Below are 24,573 nucleotides of genomic sequence, written 5' to 3' on the forward strand. Positions count from 1 at the left end.
TCCCCCTAACCAGGATCCAGTGGCGTGCCTCAGTGCAGCGCGTCACATGCCGTCAACGTTCTTGTTTTCCCCTCGCGTGCCCAGAGCAGCATGAAAGCTCTTCTGAGACAAAAAGAGACAAAAAGAGTTGGATTGTCTCGAAAACGCAGATGTGTTGTCTGGGAGACTTGGTTTCAATCTATTTTCCTATCAGCGTCCGTCTTTGTCGGCGGAGGTCGATGTGACGGCGTGCCTCCTGCCACCAGGTGGTTCAGGTGACGCGGCCCTTCGCCTGAGATTGACTGAGGCGCAGCAAGCGAGCAGATTCCAGATGAGTCGTCTCACTGCCAGTTGAAAAAGAAAAAGGGTTATTTTTGTTGCGTTGGCCTTGTGGCTCCTGGAATTTGTTGTGTTCTGATCAAAATGTCTACAGTTGGTTTTCCTTTTCCTTTTTCTGTCCTTCACCGCAAAACAAAATACTGCAGTGTAAAAATACATACTGCCCTCCGTTTATTATACATTTATGTGCTGTGACACGCCATGTTTAAACTAGAGAGAAACTGTGACTATGTAAGGAAATAATAATAAATAAGAAGAAAACAAAGTCTGCTACAAGGCAGCGTCTTAATGTTTGGATAGCTTTGACTTCATGGTAAATATCACTTTGGCAGTCGGTTGCTTTCTGCGTTTATTTAGAAAACGAATCCCTTTTAGGGATGAAGCACCTGGTGGAGCTACTTGATGGAACGGCTTCAGCCGCACGCAAATAAACAGCTTGCGTTTTTCGGTGCGAGATTAGAAACGAGGCTGAGAGGGAGAAGGAGACGGACCCAAGTCGACATGTGGACGGGACAGAAGGGGAGAAGACTATTTCCAGCCGACGTATCGTATGTTTGTGTGAACGTTGAACCCGGGGGGGGGGGGGTGTCGTGCTGAGGTAGGGGGTCAGGCAGCTCGGCAACCAATGCAAAAGACAAGAGGTTAAGTGGGCAGGGGGGGGGAGGCCCGAGGACACACAGCAGAAGGAAGGCTGCTTCTCACTGCGTATATTAGAGTTTAGTTCAGTCAAACACGCTCTGCTTCATATTTACATTGTGAACAACTGGATTGTCACGATGATGTTACACCTCACTGAAGTGAAACATTCTTCTTGGGTCAGATAAGTTGTTCAATATATGGAAATGATGGTCCACTAGAGCTTTGTGCTCCGTCACTAAAGGCCCGGTCACACCAGGTATTGACTCGAAGACGTCTTGCGGGACCATGCAGGTACCGTTGTGGTGAGCGATGGAGGCCTTTTGTTCCCTTGAAAGTCAACAGGACAGTTTGCTGCTTATGAAGTTCACCAAATATCAGTACTTTTTATGTAGTTTGGAATTGTTTTTTACTCCCATAAATCCTTTTGTTCAGGTCCACAGCACTTTGAACGTGTCAGCACGCTTCCAAAAAATAAAAAGGAAAAGCTTGTGTCGTTTTTGTTATGAAAAGAGAGTACAAATTTGGAGTCATCGTCTTGATAGTGTTTCAGTTTTTCATTTGGTAAAATACAATCGACTTATTCATCTAAAAAGGAATTCAAATGTCTTAATGTAGGGCCTTATGGGCGTCTCTTTGGTCACATGACTGACAGTCTGCTAAAGCTCCCACCTCAAGTGTGTGAGAGACGTTGGGTAAGTCCAGAGGGAGGGCCGAGCTGGAAGAATGCCCCCCCCCCACCCCCCCTCTCGAGACGCTATTCCTCCCCAAACTTTGGTTTATTTTTGTAATCAAATGAAAAAAGGTGGAGGCCTATTATTATTTAGTTGAGCTGATATTTATTTACAGTTCCTCCCTCCCCCCTCTGGTTTTGGCCTGGGCCCCCGCCAGCGTTTTCATAAACAAAGTCTCTGTGGCCGGCCAGAACAAACACGGGGCCCGCTCAGTGCACTGAAAACAGGAATGACAAACACCATTAGCTGCAAAATTTCCATCTCATTGCAACTATGTTATTGTTGACTTTAGCATGCGCCTCCTAATATGGTTCCGTCCCCGTCAGAGGGGGCCGGAGCCCGGGGGCCCCATCGCAGGGAGACGCTTTCAGCTGCCACTTGGACAATAAGAAACAAATGTCACAGGCCTGGCTTTTCACAGCTCGCACAAGTTGGCCTGCAGCGCCGCTTGGCCAGGGCTCCGTGTGATATTTATCTAGCCTTCTATGTTCGATGCCCCCCCCCCCACCCCCCCTCTCTCCCTTCTGTCTTGTCTTTGTCCGTCTCCATCTCCATCGATCTCCCTGCTCGCCTGTCTTGGTGTTAGCGACACGCAGGTTGACGGATGGGCCTCTGTTTGCTGTGTTAAAGTTATTTATCGGGGGGAGGGGGGGTTGGGGGGGGCGATGGGTTTGTAGTGGCCACATGCCCTCCTTTTCTCTGGCCAGGTCAGCTGAGGGTCACGCCCCCCACCCGGAAGGCCGGCTGTAGAGTTCCTTTTTCGATCGGTGGATGAAACCACGGCCACGATGTGTGGTTATGATGTACGAACCTGAGATTGAATGAAGTGGTCATTTATGAAATGAGCCAACACAGAGAATCTGCCCCCCCTCCTCCCCCCCCCCCACCCCCCCCGTGTGGATCGCCAGCATCAAGGCGTTGGCCTGCGGGAGGAAACGGGGTGCTTTCAGATGCATGGGCTTCCTTTTCCCCAGTCGGTGGAGGATGACGGCAGCCTCACCTCAATCCTAAAATCCTCACGTTTATGATATTTGCGCAGCATTATCTGCGCCTGCGGATGAAGGGGAGGACGGAGCATGAGGAATGTAGAAGGTCAGACTGCGTGATTTACACAGCGCCCCAGAATCCTTGGGAAAATACTTGGGTCGGGATCAAACAAGACTCTGCTTGATATGTTCTTAACACTGACCTTTAAATTCATGCCTTTCACCGCCTCCCTTTGCCAAATGATGCACTAAACATGAAGCTGTTTGTATGTGATTCAAAAAGGAAATAACAGCACCTTCTTTTTGGTAAGTTGGTGTCAAGAACTCATTTACAAAAGATGTACTCATGTGTTTTATTTCTTTCAAAAATCCTCAATTTCAAATATGCATTTTGTTATTTCCAATTATTGATCAACCAACATGTAAATCCACATTCTGAGTCACAGCAACGTTCATATTTCTGAAGTGCAGCTGTAAATAATTAGTAATAATAGTAGTCATAGTTAAGTTAGTTTTAAGTGCAGTTTAAACCAACAGAATTATCGTATTTCCAGCCCACTGCAGGCATTCTTTGTTGATAAGCTAATGGTGCTGACCAAAAAGGCCCGTCGGATGTTAATGAACTTTGTGAAAGGCTTGTTTACCGGCACCAAGGTCAGTTTCTCAGAAGGGCGGCAGGTTTTCCTCGCAAACACACTGAGGTGTAAAGAGTGTGACACGTGCAGAAAGCCTGTTGTCTGCATATGTGTCAATTTCTCAAAGCCACAGTGTAACAGCAGCTACCAATGCAGCAGGGGTAAAAAACGTGAATTAATGCAATGTTGCTCAGGCACGACTCCGGCTTGTTTATGTTGCCGGCTTCTAGCCGTGGAGGTGCTTTAATTAGAAGTGAGCTATTAGCATTTCATAGGGCTTTATGCCGGGCGAGGGGATCGGCCGGCCACCGCGCCTTCATTAGCCGGCTTCTCTGTGTAATGAGTGCCATCATTAGCTGATGGAGTGGATTTGCCCTGGCTCTGCCTTGAAAGGCACATCTCCTACACACTCGCCATGGAATAAGGCCTTCTAATGGATTTCTTAATGAATAAAATAACACTTCGTGCAAACTTGACGAGTGAGTCTCTGCCGCTTGCACGCCACCACGGCTTAAGAAAAAGACTACCTTTTATGTCGAGTTATTGGCTAAAATGCGAGAAGGGATGGAAGGAAAAGCTTAAAACAAAGGTGGGCTCGTTGGTAGTGTAACGGAAAGTTCCCTTTATTTTAACGCAATCCGCCATGAACTGCGACCTACACACGCAGCGATTGCAGGGGACGATAGAAGTGCGACATGAAAGGGATCCACTCGCTGCTGGAGTGAGGTGTGATTGCTGTCAGAGGTCTGAGGAAGGGCTTAAAAACCCACCGTGCTCATTGGGGGGGGGGGGGGGCAGGGTGAGAAGGATCAACCCGAATTATACCAGTATGTGTGTGTGTGTGTCTGCTTACAGGAGAGGGAGAGAGGCCCAGTGTGTGTGTGTGTGTGTGTGTGTGTGTGTGTATGTGTGTGCTGCGAACAACAGTGAAGGCAGAGTGGAGGTGTTTTCTGCGATACGGAACCCCCCCCCCCCCCCCCCCTCCTCCCCTCCTCCCCCTAAGCCTCGGGGCTGCGGCTCCATTCTCCGAATCAGGCGTGAAGTGATTAGTATTTTATTGATGAGCTCCCGAAGTGGCAAGTGTGGGAAATTGGATCTTTGATCTCCTGGAGTTTGGTGAAATTCATCCTGAGAGTGTGGAGCTCTCCAGGTAACACACCCGCCCCCCCCGCCCCTCATCCTACCAGCATGCAAGGCAGCGTAGACACACACACACACTCGGGACAGACGGATGTCCCTCCCCTTCCTCCGAAAACACATATTTGTTTTGGATGTTTTTCCAACCGAGAGGCTACACGGCGATTACAGATGTTCATTAACAAAATTGCGTATTTGTTTCAACTTTAACCAATCACTTTGATATGCTAATTACAGTGTAATTTAATTTGAGCCCTGTAATGATGATGCCGTTATTATGGACATAAATGATGCAGTTAAGCTGAGAGTAATCTCATTTGCATACCGTACATGCCAGTAAATTAAGCCCTTTTCCGGCGTCGCTTTGGCTTTAATTTTCCGCCCCTTTTCACGGCGCCTGATGGCAGAGCAGCCGGTTTGATGTGGCGGGGCCTGCTTCCTCGTGCCGAATCTAGCCACAATATGTCATACATAAAGGCGCTCATTATAAATCTAAGTGCCCTTTTAAGAACTTGCCATTAATAAGCATCGAGAATAGTCCTACTTGTGATATTGATACACAAAAAAGAGCCCGTTTTTGTCCCTCGCCATAATCATGTGCCTTCATCTGAGACAGAGACACTGCGCTGGTTGTGATAACGATTTGACCAGCACTGGTTAAAGAGCCCCTTAATCATATTGTATATGTCCTTTTCTGTGTTGATCAGAGATATCTAAAGGGCTTCTTCTCTTCAAAAAATAAAACAGAGAAAACATTTTAGCTTATCAAATGTTTAGAGCAAACAACTTTGCTCCTTTCCTTTTGTGCGCATGCTTTTTTTCAACATAAAAGGCCTGTTTCTCACACGGCCGGCCTTGATGAAAGAAGGAGAAAGGGCTCCGGTGTCTTCATTAGAGAAGCAGCACCTTCCGGTGTCTGATTGTCTGATGTTTGCAGGGAGAAGGTAAACATGTTTGTCACACACGGCCCTATTTGTGCCGATCAAACACGGCGGAGAGGCCGCGGCGTGAATGCTAAGGACTCGCGTGGACACCCCACCCCGCCGCCATGCCCCCCCCCACACACACACACATCCTCAAGGTGGGACCAGGAGGCTGCCTTTATGGACTTACAGACAATGCAATTGCCCTTCACTGAGAATGCGCCTCGTTTTCCGACCATAAAGAATATAATTTCTTCTGCCAGCCAATTTTCTCTGTTGGCCTCTAATTGGCTACATAAATCTCGGCCGTTGAGGGTGAGAAATGTGGCGGTGTCACACAGTGTAATCTTCACCCTTATTTACCAATTCATTAAGATTCATTGATGCAGGATCGGTGAGAGGAAATGACAACATAAATCAGGCCTCCAGCATAATGACCCTAATCAGTTGGGAATTGCAGAAAATGTCATGATGAACTATGTCCTTGTATTAGTGCCACTGTACGTTGTCATTGTGCTGCTTTATGAGTGGGACGCATCCTCCTGACACGGGCTGTATTTAATCCCCGAAAAAAGGAAAACGAAGGAAGAGTTGTTAAAATGTGATTCCATTAAAACGCAGAAATTCATGCAAGGTCTTTTGGTATTTAGCCCCTTCGCCCTTTGTCTTCAGTTTAACTGCTTAATGGAAGCCACAGACTCCCTTCCTGCTAAAAGCTGGGCCTTTTAAAATGACGAGACGTCCCGAGGAAGGGGGGGGGGGGGGGTCCGTGACGTTATCAGAGCTCTGGTAGCTGTTCCACGCATCTGAAAAGACACTATTGAAGTCATTTAGATGAGGAAGGCCCCGCTGTCTCCTTCAGTCTCATCACGTACAGATGCATGCAGCACACCTGATGACTCGACAATAATGAGCCGCTTGCTTTCTGCAGAGCGGCAGTCTAATCTTTGTCTTGGTGAATTCAACCTCCCCCCCCCCCCCCCAATAAAGCAAAGATTAGTACATGTTGTCAGCTCCCAGAGGGCCAGCGAGTCGACAGCACCTCTGACAACATTCGTAGGTCGGCAGTATTAATTAGACAAGTTCGTTAGGGCCAGCCTTGGTTTTCCCCGGAAGATGCATCCGACACATTTCCTCTCCGAGTTTGCATCCCAGGATCCCCGGGGACCTGCCCTTACATGAGCCCTAGTAAAAGATGATTAAAAATATATGACACACTTTAAGTAATGTTAAAACAATAAGTGCTTTTGTGGATCCCACAGGATGCCCGTAGATTGGAGTTGGTTTTTTTCTTCTTCTTCTTCTGGTGTGCGCGTCTGACAGGTCTAATTGGGGGGGAGGGGCTTGTCTTCCTGTGGTCAGAGGAAGAAGGCCCCGTGTCTCCTGGTGTCTGTCCTCTGCGCTGCGGAGTTAATGGGTCCACGAGCGAGATTTCTCAAAGTCGAGTGAAGGACAGTCGCTGGGAGAAGCAGCTCCTAAAAGAAGCTCCCCATCCCACAATTACTATTCCATCCATGTGCAACCGGATTTAAACTCATTAGACTCCTCTATTTACTCAGTCTCTCTCGGCCCCCGAGTTGCACTAAAAATACCGTGGCCTGCCTTACTTTGGCACGTTCCGTCATCGTCTGAGCGCAGCGGGGCCTTCTTTTCTCCCTGACGCCTCGCTCCGCTCCGAGGCGAATGCAGACAAACTGGTTTGTGTGTGCGCCCCCCCCCCCCCCAAAAGAAAAGAAACCCTGGGTCTACTCTACTTCCCCGGCGCAGTCCTCCCCGTCCCCGTCTTACTGTTAATACACCGCCGCTTGTGGCGTGGTAACCGGTCGGTGTTCACGAATTATCGGATGTCGAGCCCTCCTTCTTCCCAATCCGCTTGGATCCACATTTTACGCTCTGGGATCCCATCGCCGCCCTCCCCACGTGTGTCATACATGTGCTCGGCGCCCCTCGCTCCCATTCCGTGCCCTCATCGCGAGTGGGTAACTGCTTCTGGGGGAGCACGTGGCGCCCGCAGCGGGGAGGGATGGAAGATACGGCTCGGGTAGCGGAGCGTCACTGGATGCACACACGGCAGATGGCAAGTTGTTGTATTCATGAAAAATTCATGGTCAAGGTGGCGTGCAACGCGCCCATTGCCCCCCGTGTCTTCCTAATCGCTGCTCATCGCCACAGACTTTGACGCAGCAGCTGGAGCCGGACGCCGCAGCGTAAATGAAGCAATCAAAGCCCCCGTGACGGAGCGCCGCCGTGTCCGCTCACTTCCCCTCTTCTTTCCTGTCGTCCTCTCGCGCTTCCTTTGTTGTTTCCACCTGAATAATTGAATGAGGTCAATGTTTAACATGTTTTAACATGTTTAAACAAGTCGCTGCGCTGCGAGGAGCCGCCATTTGTTGGGGAGGAAAGACTTGGATGCCTTGCTGGACCAGCGCGGGTATCCTTGGGAGGCTTCACCGGGGGGGGGGGGGAGCACAGCAGCTTCAGAACGTCTTCAGAAGCGTCTGAAGAATGACTTTGTGTTTATCTTGACTTCTGCCTCGCTGTTTATTCTAGCCCTGAGCTGCATCTGCATCGACCTTGATTCCCTACAGCCCCCCCCCCCCACATCCCCTCCCACAACTAGTTTGCACTGGGCCTCCCCCGAGTGTCACCTAGGAAATCGGCTGATTATTCCACTGTGTTAATATTAAAACGGCTCCAGCAGGAGATGTGTTTGTTCATCAACTAAAGCCGCCTCGTCCCCCTTGTTTACCGTTGCCATGGCAGCAATCACTTATGACAGCGCTGCGTTGTCTGCCAGTACGAGTGGTCTGCTGACACGCACCCTGGGAAGAACTCCCCCGCGGTGGAAGGATGTGTGTGTGTGTGTGTGTGTGTGGGGGGGGGGGATATTCTGGGCTTATCTGTGACTTGGTTGAAGTGGCTGACTAGATTGTGTGCTTGTTTGGTCTGACTGTGAAGCTTCCTTTGGCAGAGCGTCATCATGCCCCTAGAGGGGGGGGGGGGGGGCGTGGGGGGGTCCTCGTCCACATGGAGGCGAGCTGCTCTGCAGAAGGCCCCCGTTAGCAGGCGATTCGTGGACGGGCCGTTTGTTGCCGGGGAGAAGGGATGCAGTGGTGGATCGTTTAACAGCTCGTGTTTGTCTCGACGACCAGGAGACAAAATACAGCCGAAGACTCCGAGGAAACCTTGAGGAGGAAGTGTTTTTTTTTTTGGTGCTGTCTAGTCTAGCAACCGGGGCCGAACCCAAACAGCTCTTTGGTTGAACCTCTTCCCTTTGTCCCCACCGCAGCGCGCCTTTATCTCCGCTGTGGTGCTTTTGTTGTGCGCTCGTGTAAACACTGGCCGTGTGAGAACCCGTCGGAGCGGAGCAGGTGGCCGCCGAGGCTCCAACGTCACCAGCATTAGAGGAGGAGGGCGGGAGCACAGCTTGGGGGGGGGGGGGGCTACCTAGGCATTAGGTTTCCAGTGCGGCAGGGAGGGGAGTGAGGAGAGGCGGGGCTGATGAGCTGTGGCCGCCGGCTGCTGTTGACCTTCGACCTGTCTGGTCAGGTGGGAGACACATGTGACTCTTGTTTGTACCGTTTGTTTGTAATGACCACCTTCCGTCCTTTATTTCTTCGTGAGGTGGTTGATCTTTTTGGAGTCGCAGCAGATGAAGCAATCCCAAAACGAATAAATAAATATGTATAGAAAAGTCACGTGACCCAGTCGGCCAGCTGATGGCCTCGGCCCCTTAACGATGTTATCAGCACTACTTTTTTCTGATGGATAACGCACATTTTCCGCTCGCGATTTTGTAGCTTTGAAATATTCTCTGGTGAAATTAATGAGAAAGTAGATTTATGGGTTTCATTTGTTTGTCAATTTGAAAATTAATTGGGTGTTAATTCTAGCCATCCCCTCATCAGTGCCGGTTCCAAGCATGCAGGCATTACTGTGCGTTTTCCCTCCTCTGATTGGGTCACTAGTTTTTGCAGACATTAAAAACGCCCCGCGGCTCGTCCTCCTGGTTCCTTCCAGAGAGACGCCACGCCGTTAGAATTCTGCATGAAACATGTGTCCTACGCGTTTGACCCGGCTGCAGAGTCCGATGACTCACTCGGATACAAAAAGCAGCTCTGGGTTCAGCTGGTTCTGCCCTGGTGAATATATTTATACACATTTATACACTTTGAGCTACTCTCCCAGAACTGTGATTATAGAGCTGTTTATTTTTTTTAATAATGCCATGTCTGGATTATTATCTCACCTGTGCTCTGTAAATATTCTTCTGTGACAAGTTGTCAACTTCAATTTCCTATCTGTCAGCGTGAGTGTGTGTCCCCACGGTGTCTGGCGCACGCACGTCTGAGTGTGTGTGTGTGTGTGTGTGTGTGTGTGTTGTTTAGATCTGGACCTCTGGAGACACTGCGCCCATATTAACCCGGCGTGGCCCCTCCTATTACACGCCTTAAATGCAACACATAAATCTGCATTTAGTTCCATTTTCACCCTCTTTCTTGATGAGGCGCAGTATTTTAAAGGCATTTATTCTGCTTCATATAAATAATTAATCAGCCAAGTTAATTTGCTTCTGCCCGACTTGGTCAGCTTCATTAGCCGGAATGAGGAGGCTAGACGGTGCGACCGACTCACAATAGCTGTAAATCATTCCACTGATTTGAGGAATACAGGCACACACACACACACACACACACATAAAAATCCCTCCACTGGCACTCATCCCAAGAGAGACAGAGAAGGGGGGGGGGGTTTATCCGGGGGGCGGTTGGAAGGGCATCATGTCTGTCTGGCTTTTGTGTACCCAAAAGCAGGACTGAGATTGTACAACGTGAGCAGATCACATTTTAACGTGTGTTACACACATCCAGTAGACTGCCTCTATTAATGTGTTGTCCCTCTTCAGTTGCATTGAGACAACATGCCCCCCCCTCCCCCCACCAACCCAATGGGGTTTATTTGTACAGAGTATGTTGGTGTTAATTGAGCGGCCCTGAAGGCCGGCCCCGGGGTTGGAGGGTTCTCATGGAGATCCTTCGCCCTGTTTCCCATTAAAAAGCCATTGTGGCCGCGGCTCTTCTGGGAGAGTAAATAGATCCATTTCCACACGACGGGTTTTGTTTTGGAGGCTCAGTGTTTTCTTGGGCTCCTCTCGCTGGGACGCAGGTTGGGTTGCTCTCCGGTGATGCCCCCCCCCCCCCCCCCCTCCAACCACTACCCCACCGCACCCAACATGGAGAACACTAACTCCCCCGTCATCTGGGGCAGAAAAAGGGCCGAAACCAAGGAGCAGCTCATTATTCCGCCGCGCAGCGTTTGCCTCGTTGCAGACAAAGACGGCGGGGGGGGGCACACAGGCCAACAGGGGGAACCTGCAATGCAAGTGAAATGGCGTGGGGAGGGATGTGACAGATGTTTATAGTTTTGGTCCAGAGTTGCAACGCGACCTCATCGCCCGCGTGTTTTAACAGCTGTTTCTCCTTTTCGGCGCCAGGTTTCTATTTTTTTGAAAGTCATGATGCAAGAATCTGGGACGGAGGCGACGAGCAACGGACCAGCCGCGCAGAACGGGGGCGCGGGGGCGGAGGGTAGGCCCCGGGAGGGGCGACTCAAGAGCGCCACGCCGTCGATGGAGGTGACCGCCGCTGACCTCCTGCAGTTCCAGCAGCACCAGGTAGGCCCATTCGCACCTGTCTGCGCTTCATCAAGCCACGTCAACAGCAGGCTGCTGCCTCCCTCGTAAAGTGCCACTTAATATTTAATCCCACCTCCAAGTACATCTAGTACATAAACACATTATTATTATTATTTATGTATATTCAAGCCCTTTTTCAATATTTAAAGAAGCAGAAGTGCTCTTTCTGTGTGTGTGTCTGTTTATGTGTGTGTTGCAGCATCTGCATTCATTTGAAATATTTATCGCGGCGTTCGGACACATTTTAAGCACGTAGGTGCCGCGGGATTTTGAGGACAGTTAAGAACCGGCGACGTTCATTCTGCTGCCGCTAATGCCGGGCGCTCTGCCCCGCTCGAATGCCCCCCCCCCCCGCCACCTCGAGACGCGAGGCGGACGGACGGCGCTCTTTCTGCCGGTGTCAGCGATGTGTGTGGCGCGCGTTTCAGGAAGCAGCATTGAAAAGATCAGCGTGTCTCTGGACATCTCGGTCTCTCCGCCGCGTTGTCAGGAGCCGTTTTTGGGCCTCGATGCACAGGCTCCGCCCCGCTTTCACGCCGCATCCGTCACCCGAGGCGACGCGTTGTAGCATCCGTAACGCCACGTCATCGCTCTTGGTCTCCCGGCTCTTTCCGGCTCAACAGGAGCACGTGGTCAGAGAGAATCGCGGCCATGCTGCATTCATTACCGCAGTAGTCTCACTGAACCACGGATGAGATTTCAATACCTTCAGGCCACAGTTGAGTAAACAGTTGCGCTGAAACTTAATTCCTGTTGACTTTTCCCTTCGTCATTTTGCCTGGGGCACATTCTGATCCGCCCCACGAGGACAACGGCGTTACAGCTTTTGATGAATTGACACAAGGGGGAGAGAGAGAAAGGGGGGGGGAGAGAGCAGAGTGAGCACTTGACACCGAGAAGGGGTGGAAATAAAGCCTCCTCATGACTGAACAGCGCTGCCAGTGGTCCCAGCAGGGCCCCTGTTGCCCAGAGGGAGCCGTTACGTCCCCTGCATGCAGAGATGGCTTGGACGAGCAGCTCCTCTGTCCTGCGTCCTGTGTCCTGTGTCCTCTGTTCTGTGTCCTCTGTCCTCCGCCGTGGAACCTAGCGAGCGCTATCTTTGCTCTGTGACTTTTGAACAAATCCGCTGGTGAATTTCCGGGGTGCCGCGGGTTGAAGTAGAAGGGAGGCGCGTTAATCTCTGCGCGTGATAAAGGGGGGACGGGTGGGGGGACGGTTGGGGGGGGGGGGCGGAGGACGTCCCACTCCCAGCACCGTGCTTTGATAGGCTACTTACCAGAAGCGGTGTTACTGGGAAAGGCAGGCGATCTTTTTATTTTCCCATTAGACTTGGCCGGACTTTCACTCATGCACCATGAACCATGTTAATTGCCCCCGGGGCATTACCATCTCCGCTCAATTACTTGATAACTTTTTATTTTTATATTTTTTTATTTTCCGTGGCATTTCTCAGACTGTCTTTAAAGTTTCTTTTATTTTGCAGCTCACACTAATATGCATCTAACTGACACACTAACTCCCCCCACCACCCCCCCCCTTCCTCCCCCGTTTAGGTGAGGCAGAAATCAATCTAGAAATCTTCCCCTGAGCGAGCGGGCAACAACAAACCTGGCAGTGGCATATCATCTATTCTTATTAGGGAACATAACTATGAAAGACAGTCCTCATTAATAAAGATGGGGGATGAAATAATTGTAATCTGTTTGATCATCTTGATCCTGACAGGGGAATTCATCTTGTGGACTAGTCAGATTTGGGGGAAGTGGACCATAAGCTTGATTCAAGCATCTCTATTAGTAAGTCAAATATTGTTTGTTAAGAAGGGAGCATGAAGGCCTCGTCTCTTCTCTTTAAAGGATGTCAAAGTGACATCGGTTGTGTAACCGTAACCGGTTCGTTGCTTATGAACCGTTTTTGTACTTCTCTTGCCAGGCTGCAGCTGCTTGTGTATCTCCCTTATCCAGGAGCACGTATGTGTTGTTGTGTTATTTGTTCTAGAATCTTGTTTTTTTTTTTGTTTGCCTTGCAGAAGTTGTGGTTTTATCGTTATCCTCATGAGGAAGTGAAGATACTGGAGGAGAGCAAACACAACAAAAACAACAGCATGAAAGCGTGCTCTTCGTGCATTAACTTTTTTTGTGATTTTAAACGGTTCTGCAACAGGAAGCTGTGTTGCCGCGGCGACAACACCGCTGCCACGGGGAGGGACGTGGGGGGAGGGCGGCGGGGGGGGGGGGGGGGGGGGGGGGGGGGCGCTGCTCGTCTCTAGCAGCGTCCCAACACGCACTGCTCCCATCTGTCGATTTCTGCAGAGCGTTTATAACGTATCACGGTTAATAATGCACTACATTCCTTCACTTGAAATTCGGTTCCACTGATACAACCGAGAGTAAAATATTAATATCCTGTCTTTTGGAGGAGCCCCTTTAATCAGCCAGGGAGATTTCTCAAACAGCAGCCTGCCCGCTCCTCTCAGCGATGCTGCACACATCAACCAACAGTATCTCAGAAGAACACCAAACCAAACAGGGGATGAATAATTGCTTTTACTTTTATTTCTGCACACACATCCATGGAGTCTAGAGCTCTCCAACAAGTGCCTTTTAAATCTTTGTTACATATCGCCAGATAAGGCCAGCCAATTGTGTTTTTTTGTGCGTCTTTTGTGCTCTCTCTCCTCTCCCCCCGCGTGCTGGAGGTGTCCGCGGCGTCGCGTGTGCAGAGCGGAGAGCGGAGGCCTCACAAAGCGCCGAGGCTTCCTGTTTGCATAATGCAGGGCTGACACGGTCCCTTGTGGAGGCCCGAGGAGGTGGAAATGCACGTCCACCGTCTCCGAGGAGGGGGAGCAGCAGGGGGGGGGGGGGGACGTGGGACGATGACGAGCACTCGAGCAGTGCAGGCCCAAAGGCACGTGGGCCACATCCGCTAATCACCTGTGCACCTGTGAATACCTGACACGTGCACACACACACACACTCACACACAGGTTGTGCAGACTCGCCCTGCATGCTCCTCCGTCCCTCCTCGCTCTCGGGTGTCTTTGTGCACGCCGTTGGTATCGTCACAAGAGGCCAAGCAGCGGCTTCAACTTATTGGAAAATCTGGCGGCGAGGATAACATCAGTGTTATGACACTGCATATTGCCTTAAATTGCTTTATTGGTAAAATGATAGTGCTCGTCCAATTTGAATAATTTTATGGAATCCCTCACTGAACAGTTTAATTATGTTATCACACAACTGGCAACATCTGTCTTTATAGCAGAGCACATGACAGTTTTATTACAGGCTGAATTTCTTTGCTGGTTCTTGCAATTGATGTGTGATCTGATTAATAATCACCCAGATGGAGGTGAAAATTGAACACTGCTATGTCGGGCGAAAAAAGAGAAGGAAATCATTATTAAAGGTGAAAAAACAAAAAAACAAAGCCTGTGTTACTTAAGAATATCACGGCGCTTTCCCCTCCTGTTTAAACTCCTCTCAAATCAAACGGCTCGGTCCATTTTCGTTCAGAAAGATAGATCTTCAGTCCAGGTACAACCCCTTAAATCCCTTTGCCACCTTGTTTTTTCTTTTTTTCTGGGAGGTGAACCACCCGACTCCTCTCTTTTGTCCCGTGGATCCCTTCCAAGGTGGCCGGCCCCATGAAGTCATGCGTTTTGTTGAGTCTACCTCCAGCCGCTGCTCTGCGACCGGGGGGGGGGGGGGGGGGACCATGTGCCATGTGCCAAAGCCCTCGTTTTAAAATAGTTGACTGTTGCTGCGGCCGACATCCTGTTTACACACCGTGCTCATGTGGGCAGCTCAGGGGGGGACTGAGGAGCCTCACGGATTATTTTGCGCCTCGTTTCGGGAGAAAAGGAAACGGCGGCGAGCGCGCTGACGTGCGCCGTAGTACCACGTCACATGGGTTAACCCAACGGAGAACACGCTTTTGCCTTATTGGTGCCAATAGAGTAAACAGCTTGTTTGATTATTTTCTAAACTATTCATTCTTCTTGCTTGTCAAAAGTCAGAGGCTTCATTACGCCTACGTTAGTAGCGGCTATTGTTTAAAAAAAAAAGGAAAAGACTTCAATGGACCTCGAGCTACACCAACATCCTTTCTTTCCTACAATCTTTTTGTTTTCAGTCCATGCCGGTTACATGTGGCATTCCTGCCAACCACACACAGAAACAACCAAAAGTATTAATAATAAAACACAACAGCAATCAGGTCATCCTCATGGCTCTTGTTTCTGAAGAATTTCTGAATTCATTCCACCTAGTTTTCCAAAACTCCAATCAATCAACAGGCTTTGAATTCCATACCTTCGGCTGTATTCTTTTATTATAACTGGAGTATCAATCAAATCACTATTTTGCACTCTAAACCACATTTAACACAAAGCAGCTTAATTGACCGTAATCTGGTTAAGGGGCTACTTAGTTTCTCAATTTTGACCTCAACATTTCTGCCTTCACTGAATGTGTCTTTGTGCATATTTGCATTCCAAAGATGGGCCTCTAAACAACGGGCAATTTGCAAAAGAAGTGGACGTGAGCCCCTACGCAGACGCCCTCGCATGTAAGCGATGCGAGTGCATGCGGGCGTCATTGGGGGGGGGGGGGGGGCGCGACGCGGCTCTCGCTCTTTGATGTGCTGAAGTGGGCAAACTCTAAACTTTGAGCAGGTGTCTGAGGCAGCTGGCCGGAGGCAGACAGGGAAACACGTCGCTTCGGCATTAAGTGGCTCAGAGAGCGGCTTCGCCCGGCAGGAGGACTAATGCATCCCGATGTTTTATTTAAAGCAGCGGCAACAACTGCCTCTGAACGCGCCACAGCAAGATGCACACACACACACACACACACACACAGTTATTTTGCGCTGTTTAGCAGAACAACTTGTGTGTTTAGTGTTGTAAATAAGTAACCGTTTTAACCGGGCCTCGGGAGACTGGGGTGGGGAAAGTACACGCTCAGACATGACTTCCTTTAATAGCCATCGTCAAGACATGAATAAAGAAAAAGTCCCTTCACACCATTGGAATGTTTACACTTGGTTGAATAATAATGCAGTTTTGTGCAGAAGCTATTCTTTAGAGAGAGTCAATCTGACCCAATTTATTGGGGATTGACTTAAGGATGCACCACTCCTCCTGGGAAAAACATTCAAGCGCATGGCCTATTCATCTTTAATGAGAGCACTACTTTGAAAAAAGAAAAAAAACTTCACAGAATTAATATGTATCAGTGAAGTCTTTCCTGTGCACAAAACTTCAGGGTAATTAATATTCATAGGCTGTGCTTGTTAACACCCCCCTATGCTAGTGCAATGTAGATCCAATTAACATAGAATGGACCCCAAGGATTTGGGCAGATACGGGTTAAATGAGCTATTGAAATTGAAACCGGGACCGTCTCACTCTTAAAACACTTATTTGTTTCAATAAGCCTCTTTTTCCTCATGCAAAGCGTAAATGCGTGTCTTGTGTTTAGGTCAGTGCTCGTGCACACCGTGCGTGTACAGTTATGCACAGGGTGGCATCACCTCTGCTAATGTGAAAGTCCTGTAGCGGGCCCGGCTTCCATAACTTATTCATCATCTCTTGACAATGCGGGTAATAGACATCCCAGTTGGCTCTCGGCGTCAGCCTGCAGGCCCGAGCCAGGCTGGGGGGACAGGAGGGCTGGGGGCGAAGGTGGGGGAGGGGGTGGGGTGGGAGGGCGGGCCAGGAAGGGAGATGTGAAGGTAGCAAAAACGTCTGTTTGCCACCTGCTGCCTTTCGTTAGCACGCAGACTGCACATATTGCTCCCCAGAGCATCGTGAGCCCCCCCCCCCACATGCCTCAGCTCAGTCCTAAAGAACAGGTGATGTTACCTCACTGTTCAAAAGCCTCGATGAAGTACTAATATAGTAGTACGATAGGGGGCCCAGCTGTAGATGGAATGAATACTTCTCATCGACACGTTGATACAATGATATAAAAAACCCTGTGTCTTAGTGCCTGCCTCTTTAAGCCCCCCCCCCCCCCCCCCTCTTGAAAAGCCCAGTCGGCTCCGATTGGTCCGAACGTTTTCAGGTCTTCCACATCGTCGCCGTCCTCGTGGCGTCATAGCAGGCGAGGACTCACTGCGTGTGTGTGTGTGTGTACGTTTCCCTGTGTGTGCGTGTGTGCATGTGTACGTTTGCGTGTGTGTGTGTGTGTGTGTGTGTGTGTGTGTGTGTGCCGGTGACAAATGGCTGTGACATCACCACCTCACCAACGTCCCGAAGGCTCGTTTCGAGCCACTCGGTCTGATTCCTGACTGTGTGCTTCCCCCCCCGTGGATTTATCAGCTCCCACAGTGGACAAGCTTTATTCAACCATTTCATGTTCTACACTATGGGCCTTTCAATAGATTGTTGTATTGATCAATGATTAATTTATATACTACATGCCCATTTCCTGCTTTGGTTCCACATATATTTTGATATGTTTGGAAGTGATGAACAGTATGTTTGGATGGCACACATTGTAGAACCCCCACCTTGTGAGACCATGGAGACCTTTATTTTCTCTTGTGTTCTCTATTGGAGACATTTGATCCATGGGCAATGTTATACTATTCTACTACTAAAATGATTATTTGATGTTGAGTTGAACCAAGTAATGACATTTCCATTATCATAACAGCTCTAGTGTAGAGTGTGTATACCTTTTCTGCAATACATAGGGGGGGGGGGGGGGGGGGCAGCTGGGTGTTTTTAGTTTACTGGGTGCAATATGACAAATGGCCAATGCCGGTGATCAAATGAGCCTTCATTGAAGTATATATGCACGGACAGGAACACCATGTCCATGTCTCTCAGATTTGATTGTTTGACATGTATTCACCCATCAAAGCATGTACCAGTGATTAATAACAACCCCCCCGTGCGCTCAGCGGTGACATGGCCTCTATTTGAGAGAAAAATGGCACAGGTCGGCATTCACTGGCAAATAGCTGTATACCATTTAGAGAATGATACGCCGTGATGGGATGTCTCGTCATAAATAACAGTGATGGCACCTCCGCATCCCGTGAATGGCATGTGCCATAAATACTTAGCCCGGGCCGGAGACAATGGTTCGTATAAATCCTTGTGCGAACCCTTTTTCTCCCGCTAAAAAGAAGAGAAGAAAAGAGCGATCATTTAAATGGCTGGTAGAAAACAAACGTTTTCTCCCCCCCCCAGGAGGAGAGAGAGCTCCCTCGCTGTGGCCTCTGATGCGCTGTTGTTATTTGCTTGTTTACAATCTTTGACATGATGTAATGGGATGGCTGTGAAAGTACTAGCCAGTAAATGGCACAGAAAATAAGACAGTCCTTTATGTCCTCCTCCTCCTCCTCCTCCTACTCTGCTTCCCTCCCCCCTCCTTTTATTCCCCTTGTTTTTCCCCCCTGCAAGCAGGGGAATATGTCTTGCGTTGTACTGAAGGAACATGAGCCTTGAATATAACTGTTTCTTTTGCATTAGATACTCCCCGGAGGTAAGGGAGGACAAATATCATGTCCCTGCGTGAAATGTGAATGTGAAATCTAGCAGAAAGAAATATTTATGGCCATTTTTTGCTTGATTAGAGCTGGATGACATGCCTAAGGAGACGGGGAGTGGACAAAAGGCAGCATTGCTGCTTCTGGGCAGATGTTAAAGAAAGAGTTGTTTAGGGAGGAGACCATTCTGTCCCGGGTGTTCTGTGTGTGTGTGTGTGGGGGGGGGTTTGAAGCATAGTAGAGGAAATTGAGTAAGTCCTACAGGAGTGCACTGAGAGGCAGATGGAGCACACGCAACATCCATCACTCGTCTTGTTCGCAGACACGACGAGAGCACAAGTAATGTCCCGCAGACACAGGCTCGTGGAGCCGGGACACCGCTGTCCATTCATCAACCAGGTGCACCGGGTGCTGGGCCGAGACGCCGTCCTCTGTGGTTGGCGCTTGGTGCTGCTGCTGGGCAGTGTTGTGCCTGAACGCGTCCATATTTTGGGGCGAACGTGAACTGAACGTACTGTATTAATGCCCGATGAGCGTCACTGTGAACTCGTTCATTCTGGTGTCTGTGAACGGCGCGTTCTTTCAGGTTAACATCGTTCAATGGGGTGCCAGATTTCTATAGAATCTGGCAACACCAGCCACCAGTGTCGCACCGTCGCATGCGTCATTGAAAAAAAAGAAATGCACGGAGGCGACAGCTGCGTGTAGCAAAGAGGCGGCGTATAATAATTTAAATGAGTTTTATGAAGTTACTGACAAGGTCGGTGAGGATGGGAGGAATCTGACCTTTCTTTGCAAACATTTGCACCTTAATGATAACTGTCGTGTTTTTATTCCTTATTTAAAAAAGACCATTCAAGCAGCATGTGTTTGAGAATGTACTGTAGGGAAACAATGGGGAAATGCTGTCCCCTCAATGCTAATGTAACCCTGGTTGGATAAGGATTCAAAATTGGATATGAAGATTAAATCTGATGCATAGCTTCAGTGTTAAAACTGATAAAATAATGGCTGTCTGTGGTTCTATATGGGCTGTGGCAATAATTATGAAAAATAATAGCTTTCAGCAACATATGGAAAAAAAGAACTGAACTAGTTGGAACTGTGAACTTAGTTCAAATATTTTGAAGTTTGAACTATGAACTGAACTAGTTCATTTTAAAATTTGTGAACTGAACTTTGAACTAGTTCATGTAGAAAGTGAACTTTCCCAACACTGCTGCTGGGACGTGTCTTTGATTGTTACCTTCACTGGCCACTGAGCTGCTGCTTAGAACAGAACACAGCGCTCAAAATCCAGTTTGCTGTTATCTACTGAATTAGCTCACGTTAGCTGCTCCAGGTCTAGTGCTCCTTGCCATCATGCCATGGCGGCGTAACAGTCCATACGGGTCCCATCTGAAGACGCTGGTCGTTATGCAGCATTTAGATCCGGTTGTCCCTGCGTTTGTCGAATCAAATGGAATCATTCAAATACGCTGCTGAAGATGCATTTTGTCATCTTTTGCATGGGTAAATAAATCCTCACACATATTAGGTCACAGCTGCAAACATGCATTAATTAGATCAGTAAATATTAGTTGCGATGTTGATTCATGGCGTCGGTGGCAGTGCTTTTGCAGATCAGTGCATGTTGAGAACATCAGTGATGCATATTACCTCACTGGATACGTGCTGCCACTTAGGAAGCCTGATTGTGTGGAATACATCCCCGTTGTCAACCACAGACTTAATGCTGTCTGGTCTGAACGTTAGCACATCTTATACCCAGCACATTGTATTAGCATCGTTTGCATACAGTAATGGCGGGGGCCAAAACAAGGATAGTGGAGAACCTACAGGGCCCACGCGTGGATAATTGAGTTGTATGGATGGGAAACAGCTTCAGGACCGTCAGTGAAAATGCATCCTATTAGGACACGATGCAACGAGTGCGTCGCCTAACGGCCCGCGCAGAGAAACGTGCCCGCCTTCTACGCCCACCAACACGCTTGGTGTCGTCTACGTCAGGCCCAGGAGATCTCAGTCACCTCTCACTTATTTAGAAACGAGGGGGCCATTTAGGAATTATCCGTTAATTGGCGCATTGATGCAATTGTCTCTGTTGCACCAGCAGCGCGTCTGTGGCAGCAGGGTGATTGTGTTCAGACGCGACAGGTGGAGCAGGCGGAGCAGCCGCACCTCTCACAGCCGTTTCCAATGGATCAGGGAAGTACTAAATTGAGAGTGTGATTAATTTTTCAATTTCTCTCCGCGGATATCTAATAATTGTGCCCATAGATAGCCACAGGCTCATATTAAACATTAACATACAAAAAAATGAGTTTGAATCAGAAAGATGGTATTTTGGATTGAATAATGTAAAATATCTTTAGGGCAACAGGGAAAGAAGCAAGCAAGTCCAGGTTTATTCTTCAAATGTTTTCCACCACTCCTAATGACTGAGCTCTTATCTGCACACTCAACACGGTATTTATTTTTCCTTCCCGCTAAATGCAAATTTCATTGTAACCTTTTAATAACATATACACGCCAGTAATTTTTTAAAAGGAATCATTAGAGATGTCAGTTGGTCCACGGCGGGTTTGTGTTTTTAATGGGAATGGGAAGTTTTCTGATAACGAACACGGGACACACGTCAAACCCCACGTGGTCATCTCTCTGAGAGCTTCCACTGGAGACACTTTGCCTTTAAGAAGCCTCTCGCTCTCACTTCCAGATCACATCATCTTCATCTCAGATAGCTGTGGCACTGGGGAACTACATTTGCTGATCAGATTTGGCTTGGTGGACTCCTCCTCCCCAAGTCCAGGGGGGGAGGGGGGGGGGGGGGGGGGGGCGCGCATGTAACGCTGGCTGATTGAGTGGTCCTGCCTGTCACAGGACAAGATAACCACATCAGTAAATACTCCTTTGCAACCACCACACCGGCCCTACCAGGGGCAGCGCCCCCCCCCCCCCCCCCCCCCTCTGAAGGCCAAACCCGCTGCGTCCGTTGTCTTTTGAATTCGTTTCTCTCAAGGAGGCAAATAAAAGCTCGTTAGCACACAGCCGTCTCTCTGCCTCCCCAAAGGGAATTCTGCCTCCTGTTACAGTCACATTTTCACTCTCAATTTGATGAGGCCTCTAGCCGGTATCGCACCTCTATACTCCGATTTCACAGTGCGAACCCCCCCCCCCCCCCTACCCTACCCCCATCCCCGTGCGCCCCTTCTAAACAGTGCTGGCATTGAAGGCGAATTGAATAAACGATTTGTGGTGTATTTATCTCGATCTGAGAGTAATTTGCTGCTCTCTGTCTTTGTACTCGAGCTCAATGAAAACAATAAATGGTGTCCTTATCTTTGGGAGTGAAATCAAGATAGGCGCAGAGGCTGCAAGTTATTTGTGGTTTGATTTGGGGTGGGGGGGGGGGGGTGGGGGCAGGAAATGGACACCCATCTCACATTACCTCTCGCCATACAGCGGGAGATGGAGAGAGGCAGAGGGAAGGTTTTTTAATCAGTTGGACGCTGTCCTTCTAATGTAAAAGTGTCAAAGATGTGCCTTAGCCCTTGATTGAGTGAAATCCGCTCCACGCTCGTGTTAAATTGAAAAGGGGCTCGCTGGGATTTGGAGGTGAGGGGACGGGGACCCAGTGGCAGCAGCATCTTGGTCAATTATCGCAATCGCCTGTGCTCTGTTCTCCTCCTGAGGCCCCGCTCCACCGCCCGGCTCACTAGCCGACCCAGGGGTCTTCATCTATGAGCCACAAAGTGACCCGTCCCTACCCCAACTAGTCACTACCTTGAGATCCCGATGCCTCTACAGTTGGTGGAGAAACTAGACCGCTGCCCTGGATAGGATGCAGATGTCCCTGCCTCCTGGTGCGTCTGGAGGGGCCACCGCTGCATGGCGTGCTTGAATGTAAACAGACACCCCCCCCCCCCCCCCTCCCCACGTCTAAACACCTTTGGATTTGTAAGACATGCAATCTGCTCGAAGGCGTCGTCTATTTCACTGAAATTACACAATTACACCGCTTGTACCGTACTGGTCACTCTGTTAGCGGTTAGCGGTTAGCCTAACACAACGTCCAAAATAACCAAGGTGAGCCTCAGAGACACACAGGTGCACACGATGAAAACAAAGCGAAGTCTTGATGAATTGAAGTAAACTGGGGCTACGTTAGCATTAGCAGCACTATGCCATACTGCTCCTGCGGTACAATCCAAGTGGTATTCATCGTGAGTCGACTTCTCACTTCTTCCCAGGGACATGTGCTTTGAATCAGCGGCCGAGTTCAGGCCTCGGCTCGCTTTACAAGCGATGAATGCAAAAGTGCCGCGAGTGTGTGCGCCCTCTGCACCTCTGCATGCAGCTGTGGCTCGACGCTGCATGTCCCGGCGTGTTCCCAGAAACCTCCCCGGCTGCAGAGAAAGGGATCCCTTCCCGGCAGGTACCATGTGGGGATGGTTGGATGTGGTCTATTAATACGCGTGCAGCATGTGTTCAGTCTATTTCAGCCTCCTGAGCGCGAGCCAGGAGGCCGGCACTTGCAACCATATTTCAACCAGATGTTTCAGAGGGAGAAGAAAAGAGTCCAATCAAAATAATTGTCTTCTCGGGTGGATGTTTACAAAGTGTTAATTTGATATTCTGCAGGCGGACTAACCGAGCCTGCTTTTATGCGTCCAACGCCCGCGACGCCCCGGCCCGTTAAAGGCAAAAAGAGTCTTTGCAGTCGGCCATGATCACTCTCCCCTCCTTCTCACAGACGGGCCGCTGTGACTGACAGTCGGCAGAGATTTGTAGCCACGGGGCAACAGCGCTGCCGCAACCTGTCCTCTTGCCAAGCTCTCGTATCACAGCGAAGCCCCGTGTCATCATTATTCATATTCCACAAGATCAAGCCGTAAATTCTAATGTGATCCAGTATGTTTAATGTATTTATCTCCAGTCTGGATAGAAATGTACCGTATGCAGGCTGACATCTAATGGAATCCCCTCCTTTTTGCTTCAGGGGGAGTTTGTTTTTTGGAGCATATTAGCTTTGGCGGCATTGTAGTCTGTCGACGATTTCTCTCAGGAATCGATGTTTAATTTGAATAATCAACCCCCCGCCCCCTCCCCCGCAAAAAATGAAAAGAAAACGGGTTCTTTTGGTTTGCGGGGACGTCCATGTCCCAGATGAACAAAGAAGTAAATGAGGGGGAAGAAAAACAGGTAATTATGCCAAACCAGTAAATGAATGACCCACTGACCCTCAGTCCTAATTGATTTTGTGAAGCAAATCGTTTTCCTCACCCATTTTGGTGTGTTTTTGTTAACTGTCTTTTCGCGTCTTTTTTTCCATGTAATTAATTGGTTCATGGGAATAAAGAATCAAATAGTAGAAACAGGGAGGACATCTGCGTCCCTTCCTTGTACCAGCAGGGCAATTATAGCTGGAACCGGAGCTGTGCTATGATGTCACATCCTGGAGGAAGAGCACAATGCTCTTCATCTTTATTTACCGCACAATGCATAACGGTAACACACTGTCGGCTGTTTGTCAGTACAAAATCATGCAAATGTGGGGGAGGGGGGAGGTTTGCAGCAGATGTACGTGTTTCAGAAACAGCGATGTTCAGAGAGCGGCGGCCGCCGACCTCGCACGCCGCTGCAGATGCTTGGGTATCGAGGATCGATTAGAATCGGGACTAGCTTTGCGATTTATCCGGTATCGTTTAAAATTCGATTCCTAATTTTGATTCTCAGTCCGCCGGCGCTGACCGGAAATAGAAACCGCTGAACACCAACGAAGAAGCCTCCATCGGAAGTGTTATGGCATAACAGTGCATCGGCGGTCCAAAGTGTGGTTACACTTTTCGAAACAAACCCAAAACTCTGCAAAATGCAACATTTGTAGCAAAATTGTTTCATGCATAAGAGGGTGTAGGTCAAATATGTTTAAGCACCTCCGAGGTCATGGAGTGGAAGTCAATGTGTGCCTAGGATTGCCAACCGTCCCGTATTACCCGGGACATC

The 24,573-nt window shown here is 49.1% G+C and overlaps 1 protein-coding gene across 7 annotated transcripts in view; it reads left to right on the top strand.

Moving 5' to 3' along the window:
• Nucleotides 1-24,573, top strand: part of foxp1b (forkhead box P1b) — a 110,874-nt gene that overhangs the window by 33,690 nt on the left and 52,611 nt on the right. For all 7 annotated transcript variants that reach the window (XM_062563860.1, XM_062563859.1, XM_062563858.1 and 4 more), the window contains one exon: nucleotides 10,864-11,043. In XM_062563860.1, the coding sequence (XP_062419844.1) occupies nucleotides 10,885-11,043 (159 nt within the window). In that variant the 5' untranslated portion in view covers nucleotides 10,864-10,884. The remainder of the gene's footprint in view (nucleotides 1-10,863; nucleotides 11,044-24,573) is intronic.

This window comes from Pungitius pungitius, chromosome 8 (genome assembly GCF_949316345.1).
Source record: "Pungitius pungitius chromosome 8, fPunPun2.1, whole genome shotgun sequence".
NCBI lineage: Eukaryota > Metazoa > Chordata > Actinopteri > Perciformes > Gasterosteidae > Pungitius > Pungitius pungitius.